General features: G+C 36.2%; 1 protein-coding gene across 4 annotated transcripts; it reads left to right on the forward strand.

The window, feature by feature from the left end:
- The first annotated feature begins 1701 nt into the window (after positions 1 to 1701).
- Positions 1702 to 15816, forward strand: camkk1b (calcium/calmodulin-dependent protein kinase kinase 1, alpha b). Of its 4 annotated transcripts, XM_028465367.1 has the most exons (18): positions 1702 to 1838; positions 4447 to 4764; positions 4853 to 4900; positions 4979 to 5032; positions 5113 to 5164; positions 5258 to 5397; positions 5670 to 5706; positions 5788 to 5809; positions 5921 to 6009; positions 7159 to 7358; positions 9032 to 9085; positions 9165 to 9238; positions 9777 to 9864; positions 9943 to 10071; positions 11476 to 11556; positions 13435 to 13538; positions 15188 to 15238; positions 15538 to 15816. In XM_028465367.1, the coding sequence occupies exons 2-18, from the start codon at positions 4513 to 4515 to the stop codon at positions 15617 to 15619; spliced, it is 1557 nt and encodes a 518-aa protein (XP_028321168.1). In that variant the 5' UTR covers positions 1702 to 1838; positions 4447 to 4512; the 3' UTR covers positions 15620 to 15816. The 4 variants fall into 4 exon arrangements, with proteins under 4 accessions (XP_028321168.1, XP_028321169.1, XP_028321170.1 ...); XM_028465368.1 differs by lacking the exon at positions 15188 to 15238; XM_028465369.1 differs by lacking the exon at positions 11476 to 11556.
- The last annotated feature ends 219 nt before the right edge of the window (positions 15817 to 16035 follow it).

The raw sequence follows: 16035 nt of genomic DNA on the forward strand, positions 1-16035 counted from the left end.
GATGAACTAGAGTAGGTGAGTCTCAGCAAACAGGCTTATCTCTCAAACGAACACTTTCACTCCTATATCACACACAATTTCACCGACTCCTCTGGCCCCCATCCCTCCTCCCTCCCTGCAGAGGCAGCAGGAGACGAGCCGTAAGGGCAGCGCCATCCTGTGGCCGACCTGCAAACTACCCATCCTTTGACCCATTCCCTTTGCTAACGTGCTGTTGTATTGAATATTGAACGTTGTGTTTGTTGGTTTTTGGTGCAATGTTTGCTGAATATTTTTTTTCATGATTCCAAACTCCGCCCTCTCTACAAGGGCCCAGTTTGGTTTTTGCTTTTTTTAATATTTCTCTTCTTCTTACCCCTTGTTTCATATTTCTCATCTATGAAACAAGGTGCTGCTCTTGTGGCTGCTCCCCAGTACCCCTGTACCTGTCCCCCATGTGATATGTTATTGACTTTCATGTTTCTTGGTCGGGATGTACAGAAACTGAAAATGAATTGCCCCTCAGAGACAAATAAAGTTATCTGAATCTGAATACAAAATTACTATAACATACACAAAATGACAGAAAAGATACACGAAAATATACATCATAACTACAAAAGTAAACATATGAATAACAAGAAATGAATAAAAAAGACCTTTTGAAAAATAATAATCTATAGAATTACATTTTTTTTTATTTAATTTTTTAATAAACTGTAAGAAAAAAGTTTAACTGTATTTTTAAACTATATTTATGTTTGAGGAATGGAACATTGAGAATGTGTGATTGTGTTTTAATTTGAGATAGAATGAAAATCTAAAAAATTACAAATATGGTATATTTATTTTTATTTAGGTAATTAACCATTTAAGAATTTGACACTGTATTTTCTTTTAAACTAGATTTATATTTGAGGAATTGAACGTATAAAATAAAGTTGAGTTTGTGTGACAGTGTTTTAATTTGAAAAATTATATTAATCTAAAAACTTGCAAAAATATTATTTTATTTTCATTTTCATTTCATTAAAAAATTATTTAATAATTACATTTTTGTACTGTATTTTTGAAACTAGACTCATGTTTTTGAGGAAGTACTTATAGAATACAGTTGTTTGATAATATGTGATGGTGTTTTAATTTGAAATAGAATAATAATCTAAAAAACTACAAAAAAATAATTTCAACGAGTACTTTTTAAGTAAACAAGTAAATTATTAGTTATAATCGATGTTGTACGGTAGTGTAAAGCTGCAACAAATTATGAATAGAGGCTATACGCCCATTCCCGCCAGCAAAAAGAAAACTAGGAAAGGTAAACAAATTTAGATACTAAGTTATAAGATACCATTTCATGTTTATGAGATGCAAGATCATAATTATGACTTAGTATCTCATAATTCTGAATGACAGAAATGGGCTTCCACATTAAAATAGTATTTTTAATAAACCATTTTTTTTTTAAATTATAGAATTAGTTTTGAAAGCCCCTGAAAATACCTTTTAAATCAATATATGCAGAAAGACAAATTGTGCACATATGAAACCTACTGTAATTAGTCACTAATTAATCACTGTATATTTATTAGCTATCTAACATGTGGAAATGTGATTACCTGTCGTGTTTCCATGCACGGTGTGTGACTGTGTGTGGTGTTTCTCTGTCATGTGTTGTTGACTCGTCCTGATGTTCATCTCTAGTGTTCACTCTCAGAATAACTCAGCCTCAGCCTAATGTGGCCTCAGATAATCCTTAAGGGCAGCAGTTCTGTTGCTGCTGCTGCTGCTGCTGGTGCTCTGACACTCACTGGGACTCCTGACAGCATGCAGATCTACCTCCAGGACGCTTCCACTGTGTGAGTGCATCATTCCTCTTATTCTTTATTGAAATTTGCATTAACGCTGTGAGGTGTACATCAGGATCAGTCCTTTGTTTTATACATGTGTGAAATTTTTACTTATTTATCACTTTATTTCAATAATTCAAACACCGATTAAATTCAAAGCTAAACGCACATTAAAAAGGTTTGCAAGCTATCAAACTATGGAACTGTTAGTCTGAATTTCTAAATACAACTTGTCTTTTTGTGTCACTCTGCTCTTTGTGGATGAGGTATTACTTAAAGCCTGTTAAAGCTTACCCAGTATGTTGCATAAGAGGTTCACCCTGCTGTATTCTAGGAAACCGTGAGTCCGGCTTATAATGTGTTTTAATTCATTAATTCATTTTTTTAAGTTGTTTTTATTTTTTGTGTCCATTTTATATCTCAAACTGTGAACAGCACGTGATAAATATCGACCAAAAAAAAAAAAAAAGTCATTGGTTTCTAATAGCTTTCATAGTTGTGTCGGCTCCAGATCAACCCTCTGCACTAGAAAGCATTTAATAAAATAGCAAATGTTTAAAATGCCAACAATGCATTTTTTTGTTGACATTAACAGTGTTTTTTGTTTTTTTTTCCTTAATTTTTATTACTTATTGCTACTAAAGTTTCAGCAAGATTTGAAAGATGCATTTCTCTGATGGAAAATATATTGCTATGTACACCTATGTACACCTGCCATTGATCTCAAGATGGTATTTTATTCAGTTTTCATGACTTTTGGGATCTTTATTTATCTTTGTATCATATTGTTTTTATGCTACATGCAAATAGTTCAAACATCTGCTTGACAATAACACATTCAAACATATTTTAATAACTTAGGTACAACATAATCTTTTAAAAGGTGTCGTGTAACAAAGATTCACCTCTTCAAGATTTGCTTCAACAACTCCCCTGTTGGTAATTTAATTTATTTGTCAGCGCAAATGCTTTTGACAGATGTGTAATAATGCTGTAACTCTTTGTTTTTGAAGATACGTTATTGCTAATATCAGTAGATTTTTACATTATCTAAATCCAAGTATGTTGGTATTACTGCCCTCTACTTTTAAACTACAGCATTAATTTATTTTGGCTTACAAACTCAGAGACGTTGTTGAATCATGTAAAGTTTGTATCATAGTTGTACAATCAGCTGATGCACCACAACAGGACTAAGCAGCACGAGACACAAGGTGGTTACAAAGCACCAGCAAAGCCTTCAAGAGAAAAGGGTTTTATAAATGGATTTTAAGCCTCAAATATAAGTTAAAACAGATAAATTGAATAACTGTGTTGCAGAAACATTGCAAAAGTTGCTCTGGATAGACAAGTTACTGTATCTTGTTCTTCTCCATCTAAACCACATTTATTATTGTTGAGGATTAATGAACACCAGTGATGTGCAGTCAGGGTAGGCAAGATAGGCAGTGCCTATCCAAGGGTGAACTGATATTTAGATTTTTTGTTTTGATTATAATATAATTATAAATTATTTATTTTTCAATTTCCAATAACCTACAGTACCTATAAGTTTGCAAGTGTCAGCATTTTGTGCTTGTCATAGCCTAAATGACTAAACATCGCTATTTCCTGGTACGGCAGAGATGCTGCACAGTCTCACTCTGCTGTAAGGCAGGAGGAGGCCACGCCCCCTCCCAAAAGCACAGTGCTGCTCTGCCTCTGTTCCCATAGCGTGTTTTTATGTGTTTGCGCATGCGCAGTCAGTTCCCCAAGATGACAACCATTTACATAAAAAGGCAGCTCTCCACGCTGCCTTTGGACGTAACCGCGCTATGCTAAATGCTATATGTAAGTCCACAGTGCATTAGTGAATTGATATCACGTGGCCGCCGCTGCTACGTTCTCTAGCTTGAAGCGGGATAACACTACAGGCAGGATGACAACAGCGCCAGAGACGATAAACAAACTTTCTTTTGAGGAAAAACGACAGCTTTTAAAAGATGGGAGACCAACACTTGAGCTACCAGACCTTCAGCAAAGGTCAGAAAATTGTTCGCATTTTCTACAGTGATTGGTAGGATCGGCTTTGTGGATCCACCTCAGTGAGGTTGTTCTGAGTTGTTGTTGTTGTCATTTTCTCTGTGTTTTTGTGTTTCCAACACAAACAACGGATGTGCTGCCGTGTCATGAGATTAATTTTGTTGGGAGAGTATGGAGGCTGCTTTTGAATAATTGTTTATGTTTCTTTAATGGTGTTTTACGATGTTTTTTTAGTTAGATGGCTAAATACTTGTTCATGTGGATCTTGTTGGGTTTTTTCTTTCTCATTATGAATTTTATATTTTGAAAAGTGCATTGAGATGACTTTGTTGTAAATTGTGCTATATAAATAAAGTTGAATTGAATGAACACTTGCCAGCAGAAACATATGAAATTGTCATTGTTGTTGACATTGGTGGTCTCGATTTGCAACGCCCTGCCTACCCAACCCTAGTGCTCATGGCACGTCATTGATGAACACAGAGTTCTGAGAAACACCTCTTGGCTAAGGATCATGACTCAGACTTTAAGTACCATACATATTATACCTGGGAATGAATGAATTTAGTCATGAGACAGTTTTCTTCCTTTTCAGCACTGAGATGAAGCTTCTCCAGATCCATCAACGTTGACCTGTGATTGAGCTGATACACCAAACACAATGACCACAGACGCTGATTGCAGGTCCGAGCTGGACTCCGATCATTGTGAGCTGGCTGAAATGATGGCGGCCATTAACATGGCGGCCAGCCACGTTAGCCCGACCAACGGCTATAGGTCAGGCACCCCGAGGACCGCAGGCGTCCACAAGAGCCGACTCTCAGATCGTAAAATGTCTCTGCAAGAGAGAGGAAACCGAATTCCTCGACAGCGGACCATCGAGACCAAACGAGTGTCCATCACAGGAGCAGATGTGAGAAACCTCATCAGTGTGGAGAGTTTTTTTTTGTTTGTTTTACAAAGTAACAAATTGTATTGACCATGAATTCTCTAATCTTCAGGATTGTCTCCAGCTCAACCAATACAAACTGAAGAATGAGATTGGAAAGGTGATAAAACACGAATAACTCCTCCTGCAGTGTTTATTAAAACCAGTGTAACGCAAAACTTTTATTTCTCCATCACAGGGGTCTTATGGAGTGGTGAAATTAGCCTATAACGAAGATTCTGAGGAGTATTATGTACGTTTAAAGGCGCAACTTTTACACCATCCGTCTGTTTACCTACTATAACTATTATTGACGTTGTCCTGATTTCCCAGGCTATGAAAGTAGTTTCAAAGAAGAAGCTGATGAGGCAGTGTGGATTTCTCCGTAAGTCAAACACACGTCAGGACTTTTGAGGATTCACCTGCCTGCCGACATCGTGATGAGAAGTGTTTGTGTTTGTGGCTGTGCGCTTTAAAGGTCGAAAATCATCACCTATACCAATCACGCAGCAGCAGCTGGACCCGTTCCCAAAAGCCGTGTTACCTTTGGACAGAGTTTACAGGGAGATTGCCATCCTAAAGAAACTGGACCATCCCAATGTTGTGAAGCTGGTGGAGGTCAGTGAAATGACTTCATTTAACACTTAGAAGGTAATAGAGAAGCAACATGAGGATGGTGAAACTGACCAATAAGAGTCTGAGACTTTGGTTTAGTTAGGAAAGAGCTTAAAAATATAAAATTGAGGATATTGGGATATTTAATTTTTTGCTAGCTATCATCAGCCAATTTGTCCATGCAGTAATTTTTACAACAACAAAACATAAAATACTTAAAGTTAAACCCTTTTTCTTAATTTTAATGCAAAAACAAGCTCAAACTTGTCTTGTAGGTACTTGATGACCCGGATGAAGATGGACTCCACATGGGTATGGGATCACACATGTCGTATGAATTTATCCACTTTAAATATTAAACATCATTAAATTCTGAATATTTGTTTCATGAAGCTTTCGAATTGGTTACCAAAGGGTAAGTTTGAGCCATCATGTGTTCTGACTCAGACATAGTGTGAAGAGTCATATCACATTGGAGGCTTTTTTTAAAGTTATTTTTCCTTTAACTTTTTCTCTCTTTGCAAAGGCCGGTGATGGAGGTGCCAACAGACGATCCTTTAAATGAGGAGCTCGCACGCTTCTACTTCAGGGATGTAGTTCTTGGAATCGAATACTGTGAGTTTACAAAACTGGAACCCTGACTTTGAATTTATTGCTTTACTTCAAAATACAAGTTTTGTATCAATCTATCTGTAGATTTCCTTCACTGTATGTCTCCAGCTAGGTACAACTTTTTGATTTTAAGGCACATTTCCTTTAGATTGAGGCCTTGCGGTAGAGGTTTGTCTGCTCTCACTGAGCATGAGTCTGGTTCGGGGAGTCCGAGTTATCAAGTTCTTCAAAGTCCTTTACTTTCCAACTTAGATACAACTGCAGAAAAACAATCTGCAATTGAAGCATTTCACATATAGCATCATTAGCTCCATTTTCTGAAAATGTACATGAAACATTTCCACAAATCTGCAATAAATGCTACAAAAATCAATCAAAAGATTGACATAACTGTTTTTAATAGCTAAATATTAATTTAAGGGAAAAAGACAATAACATGCTTGTTTGTTTTGTTTATTTATTTCATTCAAGACGTCACATTTATTTCTCCTCCATATTAAAAAGAGAAGAAAAGATGAATGGAAAGGAGCAGGAAGAAGTAAAACTTATAACATCTGTCCCCTCCATAAAACAATTATTACATTACACAAAGGCAAACTGCAATGCAGTCATTGTCATATCTCGTTTTAATCCACTATACAGTTCTCGTATTTCTTCAACATAATACATTTCACATTCTTTTTGAACATATTAAATTATCTTGATAATTTGATGTCATCATCAGATTGTTCCATAGTCTGACCCTCTGAGCTGAAACGCACCTTTCTTTTGCCAATGTTCTCTATTTGGATTTTTCGAATATCTCTATACCTCGCAATTTATAATTACTTTCACTCTTAATGATTATTTTTGCAGATTTGTGGGTAAGATTTGTAAATGAGCTTTGTACATGGTTCTTAAAATATTCTACCAAATTATGAAATTTTAACATTTTTTGCTGTATAAATATTGGATTTGTATGTTCCCTGTATCCACTTCCACTTATAATTCTCAATGCTTGTTTCATATGCTTGCATTCTGCAACCCTGCCGTCTTTGATGGTCAAAATTGTATTTTGGAGATTTTCAAAAAGACAATTATTAAATGTGTTTTTTCCAGATGACAATAAATCTTAAAAAGTAAATTGTAAAAACTGTGTTTTTCTCCCCCCAGTGCACTACCACAAGATCATCCACAGGGACATCAAACCCCCCAACCTCCTGCTAGGAGACGACGGTCACGTGAAAATTGCAGATTTTGGTGTGAGTAAAGAGTTCGAGGGAGCTGATGCTCTGCTGTCCGGCACCGTGGGGACCCCAGCCTTCATGGCTCCAGAGAGCATGAGCGAACATGAGCAGAGCTTCAGTGGCAAAGTGAGACCAAACTTCATCAAATGTTTTATATGTGACTCACAGTGGTGTAAAGAGTACTGATGTATCCTATTCAAGTAGAAGTACTGTGTTACTTGATTGGAATTGTACTCAAGTACACGTTAAAGTAAGTCATACATAAAAATGAAAATTAAATAATACTCAAAGTAAAAGTTACTAGTTACTTTCACCCCCACGTTAATTTTTTGGTGATAAATTTTGCCATGATTCCCTTGCATACAGTAAATATATCATGTATGAACTTAAAAAGGAAGAGATAAAATCTTGCACAATTGGAATTAATTTTTTTTATTCTGTAAAAAATAAAAGGTTTGTCAAAATGTATAATTATCTCCCGCCACAAAGTGTGGAAGGGGGATATAGGTTTGAGCTCTGTCCGTTTGTCCGTCCGAGTTAAAAGTTTGAAAATGAGAAGTGCGCAATAATTTTTTCCGGAGTTATTGCCCTTGTTCCGTTTTTTTTTTCCTTAACTCTATTTGAGGTGTCTTCAAAAGGGACAGCTTTTCTCAGAAACCGTTGAAGATAGGATAACCATATTTGGTGTGGGGCTTCAGGGTATCAATACCTTGATGGAGTTTGAAAATGAGAAGCGCACAATGATTTTTTTCCAGAGTTATTGCTCTTGTTCTGTTTTTTTACTCTATTCGAGGTATCTTGAAATGGGACAGCTTTTCTCAGAAACCATTTAAGATAGGATAACCAAATTCGGTGTGTGGCTTCAGGGTATCAATACCTTGATGGAGTTCGAAAATGAGAAGTGCTCAAATATTTTTTCTGGCGTTATTGCCCTTGTGCCGTTTTTTTTTTTTACTCTGTTCAAAGTAACTTCAAAGGGGACAGCTTTTCTTAGAAACCATTTAAGATGGTAATTTTATATTCTGATGTGATAATATTTTCTTATGTATACATCTAACTTCTTAGATTTAGGACATTTAGGAAAAAGTTGTGAGTTATAATGACAACCAATCTGGCAGGGATGTTGATGACATGTCTTCTTGTCTTTTTTTTATATTAGAAAAACACCAATGAATTATTATCAAATAAATAGAAGAAGAAGAAGAAGAATTCTCAGGCTTTAAGTACTGTATAGCTAAATCTATGAACTCTAAAACTGAGAAAATAACCTCCATTCAATGCTGTTTTGGTGCCGTGCTTTCCCTTTAATCTGGTTGGTCAGCTATGATGTGATACATTTGATTGTTGTCTGGTCATTTCATTTTTTTGTAGTTTCACAATGTTTGTTGATCATATTAAAATAAAAAAATTATAATTTACTCGGTAAGCGTGAGCATTGATCAGAAATGGCACGACAATGAACATTTATTATTTTTATGATCAATGTAGATCATGAAACTAATAAAAAATAACACTTTCTTTAACTTTACTTAGTAATGGCTGGGTGTAGAAATGTTACTAATTACCACTTTTAAAACATACTTAAGTACAAGTAAAATTGCTGATTTAGAAATATACTCAAAAAAGTACAAGTACCCATAAGAGCTACTAAATTGCAGTAATGTGAGTACTTGTAATCCATTACTTTCCCTTCTGGTGACTCATCATATCAGGCTGTAAAATATTAACAGTAGCGTATCTGTCCTAATATCACACTGAGAGCTTTGCATTGATTCTGATCATTTGTGTTTGTTTTCCAGGCTATTGACGTGTGGGCGATGGGAGTTACTCTCTACTGTTTCCTCTATGGGACGGTGAGCTGGTTTATTGCTGCATGTATCCACAAGTTGTTTACTGGGAAATGTTTAACCGTGGTATTTGTTTTTGCTCCAGTGTCCTTTTTATGATGAATACATTGTGTCACTGCACAACAAGATCAAGAACGAACCTGTGGATTTTCCAGACATGTAAGAAAACTCTCAACAGAGAACATATGAAATCCATGTACCTAAGCAGTGTTAGGGGCTGGTGCTTCCTGGCCTTTCAGCCTGTCCTTTCCACCGCTCAACCAACACACCTGATTCACATCAGTAATCAGGTGGAGAGGGAGGAGGAGCTGTATAAAAGGGCTGAAAGGACCAGAAGAAGTGACACACGTCATTAGACCAGCAGTAGACATGTAGGGCGAGGCCATGCTGTGCCCCACTCAACATTTTGTGAGTTAAGATATCCTTTATTTGTCCCACAAAAGGGAAATTTGCAGAGTTTCAGTAGCAGACAAAAAGGGTCTCTCAAAACAAAGTGTGTGATCCTGTGTTAGTTGGTCCTTGCTCATGTTAAGTCATGTTGTCTCTGTTCTAAAAATTAGCAACTTTCCCATTGCAATGTTGTAGTAATGTGCATTCAAACCAGTTCTCAAATATGTGTTATTCCCTCAGTGCATATGAATGACTTGTATGATGATCTTAAGCTCTATTATTGCATCATGTCTGTGTTTTTTACCAGGCCATGGACAAGTGACGACGTGAAGGAGCTGATTGAAAGAATGCTGGACAAAAACCCAGAAACAAGAATCACCATCCCTGAAATGAAGGTAAGACTTGATGCTGTGCAATGACAGGTGACATGTAAAGGGAGAGCTACATTTCCACTGATTGTTTTTGTCCTTCAGCTGCACCCGTGGGTGACGGAGAACGGCTCCAACCCTCTCCCTCTGGAAGAGGAGCACTGCACGGCAGTGGAGGTCACTGATGAGGAGGTGCAGAACAGCGTCAAACTCATCCCCAGCCTCTCCGCTGTGGTGAGATACACACACCCCCCCTTTTTGCTTTTTGCATGATTGTTGTGCTTCTTTGTAATGATTTTAATAGCCTTTATGATCTGCATAACCCTGTATGACACATATTTTTCCACCTTTCAAATCAGTGTTTTATCGACTAAAAATTTTCAACATAGTTTTTTGTCAACTACACTTTTTCAAGTGCCAATAAGTCGACTATGACTAATTTAAAAAACTAAACCTATTGAAATGAATGTATATATATTTGTGGACTAATAAAAACTAAACTGTAATTGTATCTCATGAGATGAAATCATATCAAAACTCATGTGATCATGTGGTTTTATGTATTGATCACATCAAAGCAGTCATGTTTGTATTTACAAACATGAATACAATCCCAAATCAGGTTGATCAATGGTAATTGAATCTTTAAAAAAAAAAATATAAACTCATCTTGTATATTTTAGTCAACTAAAATCCTAATGTCATTTTGTTGACTGAAACTAGATTCTAATTTAAAAATAAAATAACTGAAATAGTCCTGATGACCAAATTTGAATTAAAACTAAGTTACATTTTACTCAAATGACTACATTTTTGTGATTTATGAATATAAATTTATAAACACTGTTGTACGAGCACTTTAGGGATGAAAATTTGGGGATGGCTGAAAAAAGTTTTTGAGATGTAATATTACAATTTTGGATGAATAGAGTAGCAAAATGTCCACAGACCATTTATACGCATTGTCAGAATAAGATGGAATAAAAAGTAAGCACTTAAGTAAAAAAAAAATAATAATAATGAAGGTTTTATGTGGATGGTTGACTAGTTATTATTTGGCCCTATAAAACGGTGATACTGATGATACATATATTCATCATCAACGTCTGTCAGATTTTTCTGAATGGTGATTTTCATTTTGAACAAATCTGAAAAACACAGAATAAGGCAGATATTTACACTTTTTACAGATCAGAACAATTGTCCTGGGTTGGTTTCTGATTAGGCTCTTATCCAGTAATCTCTTCTGAATCACAGCTGAAGGCAATCATGTGTCCCCCCCCAATACTGGGTCTTAGGGGGTTAGAGGTCAGATTCATGCAATAAAGAACCAAAATACCTTTTTAGATCTCCATCTAAAACGAAATGGTCTTGTAATAATTAGCAATAAAATAATTGTACTGTGGAAACGTTTTAGGCAGGTGTGATTTTTAAAGCAGCAAATTGTGGGAATTGAGTTAATTTAGCACAACATGAGGTAGTTCTACTGCATCCCCAAGGTCAGGCCAGAGGTGGCCTGATGATGTAGATGTTTTGTATCTCCAGCTGAAGTATAGATTTGATCAGGATAATGATTGTGTCCTCAATGCTGTAACGTCAGAGATGCTTCTAATTGGCCTCACTTCTATTCTAATGCAGGACAACAACTCCAAAAATACAGCCAATATCATTGGGAGCTATCTTCAGCATAAAGAAGGTCGAGAAGTCCTGGAAATGATGGTATGGGCCCCACGGAGTCATAACCTCAACATGGTTGAGTCTTTCTGAGTTTACGTTAAAAGACTAAAGATCAGCCACAGTCTATAGAAAAATGAACAGTATATTAGCTTTCACTCCTGCCTCTAACGTTTGCACAGTATAGTGTAATCAGTGAATACATAAATTAATCTCTGAATATTCTAAAGAAAAAGGTTTGTCTTTAAAAAAAAAATTAAAAAAGTATGATGTCATATAATAGAAGACACTCTGCTGTGTGAATGAATCCACTTTAACTCTCCTAATGTCCTGAAATATTATCAACACATTTTACTCTTGGGGTCAATCCGACCCCAGGGATCTTTGCCTCCAGAAAATTGTTGACCAAGTTTTTTTTGTCAGCCACTTTGTTTATTTGTTGAAAACATAAATAACCCCTTGGTAATGAAACGTGACCTGTTCTCTTGTGCCACCATCAGGGCCGAACTTTTAAAATAATAATTTATCTTTAACTTATGTTTTTGCTTTTAGGCTTAAAGATTAGGATAAGTCAGGGGAGTCAAACATAGTTTAGTTCCATGGCCAAATACGGACCAGTTTGATCTCAAGTGGGCTGCAAATTTTAGGCGGGAAAATTTCAACAATATTCTGCCCTATAATAAATATATGTAAAGTAATAAAAGTTACACACAATATCCAGTCTTTACATTTCCTTGAGTATTTTTATTCAATTTGGGCAAACTTTGTGGAATAATTTTAATACATTTGCAGGATTTTAGAAAAGATAAAGATACATTTTTCAACAATTTGCAATTAAAAATGGTTTTCATCCAAATCTTCTCAAATTTACTGACAACATTAAATGACCACAAGAGTATGAATATGACCCCTTTTGTGCAGCGCCACCACCATGTGTTCAGCACATTGAAAAATATCTTCATGATAATTTTATGCTCAATAAACTGTACCCATCAAATTAGGGAAAGTCATGAAATATGAAGCAAAACTAATAAAGTCAACTATCATTTTTTGATTAATAGCCAATAAATTGTGTCAAATTGACCCAGAGCACAATTTCAAGCAAAATCCAAAATTGGTGAAAATTCCTTGACTTTGCAACAAATTTTCTCAAAATTTGTAATGCAGTTTTCCTGGAATTCTGTGGGATAATTTTGCGGCTTTTAAAAAAATAATTGCATAAATTTTCACTGTAAAGAATGTAGTATTGCAACCCCTATTGTATTTTATCTACAAACATATATGGAAAATTACAAAAAGTCCTTTTTTTGCAGTAATTTGTAGTTTGAACAAAATCTTCGGACTAGATCATCTGACGGGCCAAACGTGGCCCGTGGGCCATGAGTTTGACATACACTACCGGTCAAAAGTTGTAGAACACCACACTTTATCCATTTATTTTTTACTGAAAATGATTCAGTTCATTGTGTCATTGCACTCTGAAATGAAAGCATACAACAAATAAGCAATTTGAGTCCACAAACAATACTGTTCACCTGATGCTCATCAAGGTCTGGTACCACAGTGTGTTCCAACACTGCTTTTATGCAGACAGAGGGGGTCGGAAGTAACCAAGAAAAGTTAGAACACCTGTAGTAATTAGTGGCACCAGCTTTCAAGGCTGATTCAACAGAACAGATTTAAATTGTTGACCCACTTAATGTTCCCTGAAAAAGGCCTATTTGTATAATTCATTTCAAGCTGTTCATTAGATTTGCACGACTTGAATTGAAATAAATAACTGGAAAAATTCTGGTGTTCTAAAACTTCTGACCTGTAGTGTATGTGGCATAGATCATTGCCTGAGTCTAATCTCATCTCCTTGTTCAGCCATTAGTGTGTTTTCTGTATATAACCTGTGTGTGTATTGACTGTCCACTGCAGATCCTGGTGAAGTACATGCTGAGGAAGCGCTCCTTCAGTAATCCCTTTGAGTGTCAGGCCCGGCGGGCGAAGAGGTCCATGTCTGCTCCTGGAGGACTTCTTACGTAAGTAGCCTTCTCTGCAAATCCTGCATTTCTCTGGCAAAGCGCCGCTGCTGCGATTATAGAGGCTCCAACAGGACAGAACAGAGCATGCAGCCAGCAGATGCTTGGATATAAATAGCACAACCAACATCTACTAAACATCTGATCTTTGAGCACTGACTAGATTGTTATCACTGTGTTTGGGTTTAGACTCAGTCAGATGAAAGCATTTGTTCTGCTGATAAGTTAAAACTACACCCCCCCCCCCCCCCCCCCCATGCAGACAGCAGCATTGACTTCCAAGCTGTTTCCCCAATAATGAGCTTTTTTCTTTGTGGGTGGTTTGGAGGAGCACAGCTAATTACACCTGCCCGATAAAGCAGCTGGTTTACCCTGTGTCAGCATTTTAGCTCCACATTCAAACAAAAATGAGGATGTCCTTTGGGTGCTGCCTTTCATCTTAACATGGTGCTTTTTGCATCCAGTATAACATGTTATATGAGCCCTTTGCTTTCTAAAGCAGGGGTTTTCAAACTTTTTGGATCCATAGGGGACAACCCTCACGTCAATTAAAGACAATTTACTGCAATATGTACAACTAAACATAGGCAGAGTTTGAGATTCTTGCCAGGTGGGGCAAAAAGAACAAATTAAATATATAGGCCGTCTTGAGATTCACACCAACCACAATGTGTGTAGCATATACAATAGTGCTAAAATAATTACTAATATAATTGATAACTTTGACTACAAAAAAATTTCCGTCGACGCTTAATTTAATATTGTAAATTCATAATAGAATCAAGCCGGCGTCAGCTTTCTGCAGTATGATGCATGAACTGCTAGGCGCAGTGTTGCTTCACCATTTACATTGTGAAGAAGAATTGCGCAACTGAAGAAGAACCAACCTAAAATCTCAAAAGTTTACGACTGCAAAATTATACGAGTATTTTTTAAAAGAACAACATGTTAATTAATATATGTTTTGTACAGTCACTGTATTTTATGGCACTTAAAGTATTTGGATATTATGTACATAAAATTAAGAATTAAGAATTTTTTTGTAATTAATTTTGACCACAAAGCTCTGCTTGTTTCAGAATTGGTATTTGTGATTAATTGATTTTGAACTTCAATAATTGAAAACATAATTGTAATTGACATTCAGGGAAAAAGTAATAGATGCAATTTTAAGTGTAATTGGAAAATATGCCCCCGCAACTCTGAAAACAGGAAGAAACGGGTCATAAAATGAGTGACGTGATGGAAACAAATCTGGTCACTGCAATTGTAATTGAGTTATAAGTGAACATGGATAATTGAAGACGTAATTGTAATTGAAAAGCTGCGTCATTGCAGGTGCCCAGGGTTAAGGGCGTTTTGGGGTTAAGAGTCTTGCATAAGGAGACAAACAGTGGAGTAAGGATAAATAAAGGATATATGACATCTAAAGCCTGTGAGGGAGTGAATTTTACTAAAATCATAGATAAATGCATTCATCAAACAACACGGACGGTGTTTAGAGCTTAAAAAGCAGATACTCTTACCCCCTCGTTTAACTTCGACCTTTATCTTTCTAAGGGAATTTCTAAGGCTATATAAAAATCTGTTAGTAATGCTGCTTTCAATACCAGTATCCCAGCATCTTCTACTATATCTCCTTCCTGCAGTGAATCTTTGGGCTTGTTGAAGTCTTCACCTCTGCTTCATCCATCCCTGAGGTAATGGCTTTACATGAAAGTGTACAGCATTAACGTTTGTGGCTTAGCAGCAGCTCTTTAGTTGTTTGTTCAACCTTAAGAGGATTTAGGACGGACGCGACGACACAAAGCTCTCAGCAGGTATTTGTACCAAGAATAAAAAAAGAACAACACGTGGATGAGCTCTTTGTGTTCCTCGTCTCCTCTGTCCTCTCCAGGTTAATGTGGATGAGAAAAAATGAGTCGTGCTGTGGTGTCAGTCCCCGAACCTTAACTTTAATTTCACTCCCAGAACATGATTGAGCTTTTGTCCCCTGCAGGAAAACCAGCAAAGACGGGAGCAGAGATGGGGAGCTTGAAGACTTGTATGAGGACGAGTCATTTACTGAATGCAATGACTGAAACGAAGTCACATTTTCACATGATTATGTTTTTTTTTTTTTTACGTTACGTTGCTTATTTTACGTCTTTTGTCACACAAATTTTGCTTTACGTTTGTGTGCTTATATCGAGACTTAAATCCCCGTAGTGTAGATATACTTCATAGAAGTATTTTTTTTTTACATCTGCAAACAATAATAAACATAAGATTAAAACAATGGCCTCTTATTGTGTCTGTATTGATTTTATAAATTACTTTTGAGGAGAACAAACCATTTTTCAAAATGTTTTTAACCAAAAACATACAAAATCACAGTTTTTACAAGTTTTTTTCTTTCATTATTGGTAGTTAATCTGATCCTTAACTTTTGGCCAGCTATCCCATAATAGCATCTACATCAGCTATGACGTTCCAATAAATCACAAACTAAGTAAAA

This window comes from Gouania willdenowi, chromosome 13 (assembly GCF_900634775.1).
Source record: "Gouania willdenowi chromosome 13, fGouWil2.1, whole genome shotgun sequence".
Taxonomy (NCBI): domain Eukaryota; kingdom Metazoa; phylum Chordata; class Actinopteri; order Blenniiformes; family Gobiesocidae; genus Gouania; species Gouania willdenowi.

Excerpts from the sequence above, each read along its gene's own strand:
- camkk1b (XM_028465367.1), top strand. The coding sequence starts at position 4,513 with ATGACCACAGACGCTGATTGCAGGTCCGAGCTGGACTCCGATCATTGT. Across the intron at positions 5,165-5,257 it reads GAGGCAGTGTGGATTTCTCC|GTCGAAAATCATCACCTATA; the intron begins GTAAGTCAAACA and ends TGCGCTTTAAAG. Across the intron at positions 6,010-7,158 it reads AGTTCTTGGAATCGAATACT|TGCACTACCACAAGATCATC; the intron begins GTGAGTTTACAA and ends TTCTCCCCCCAG.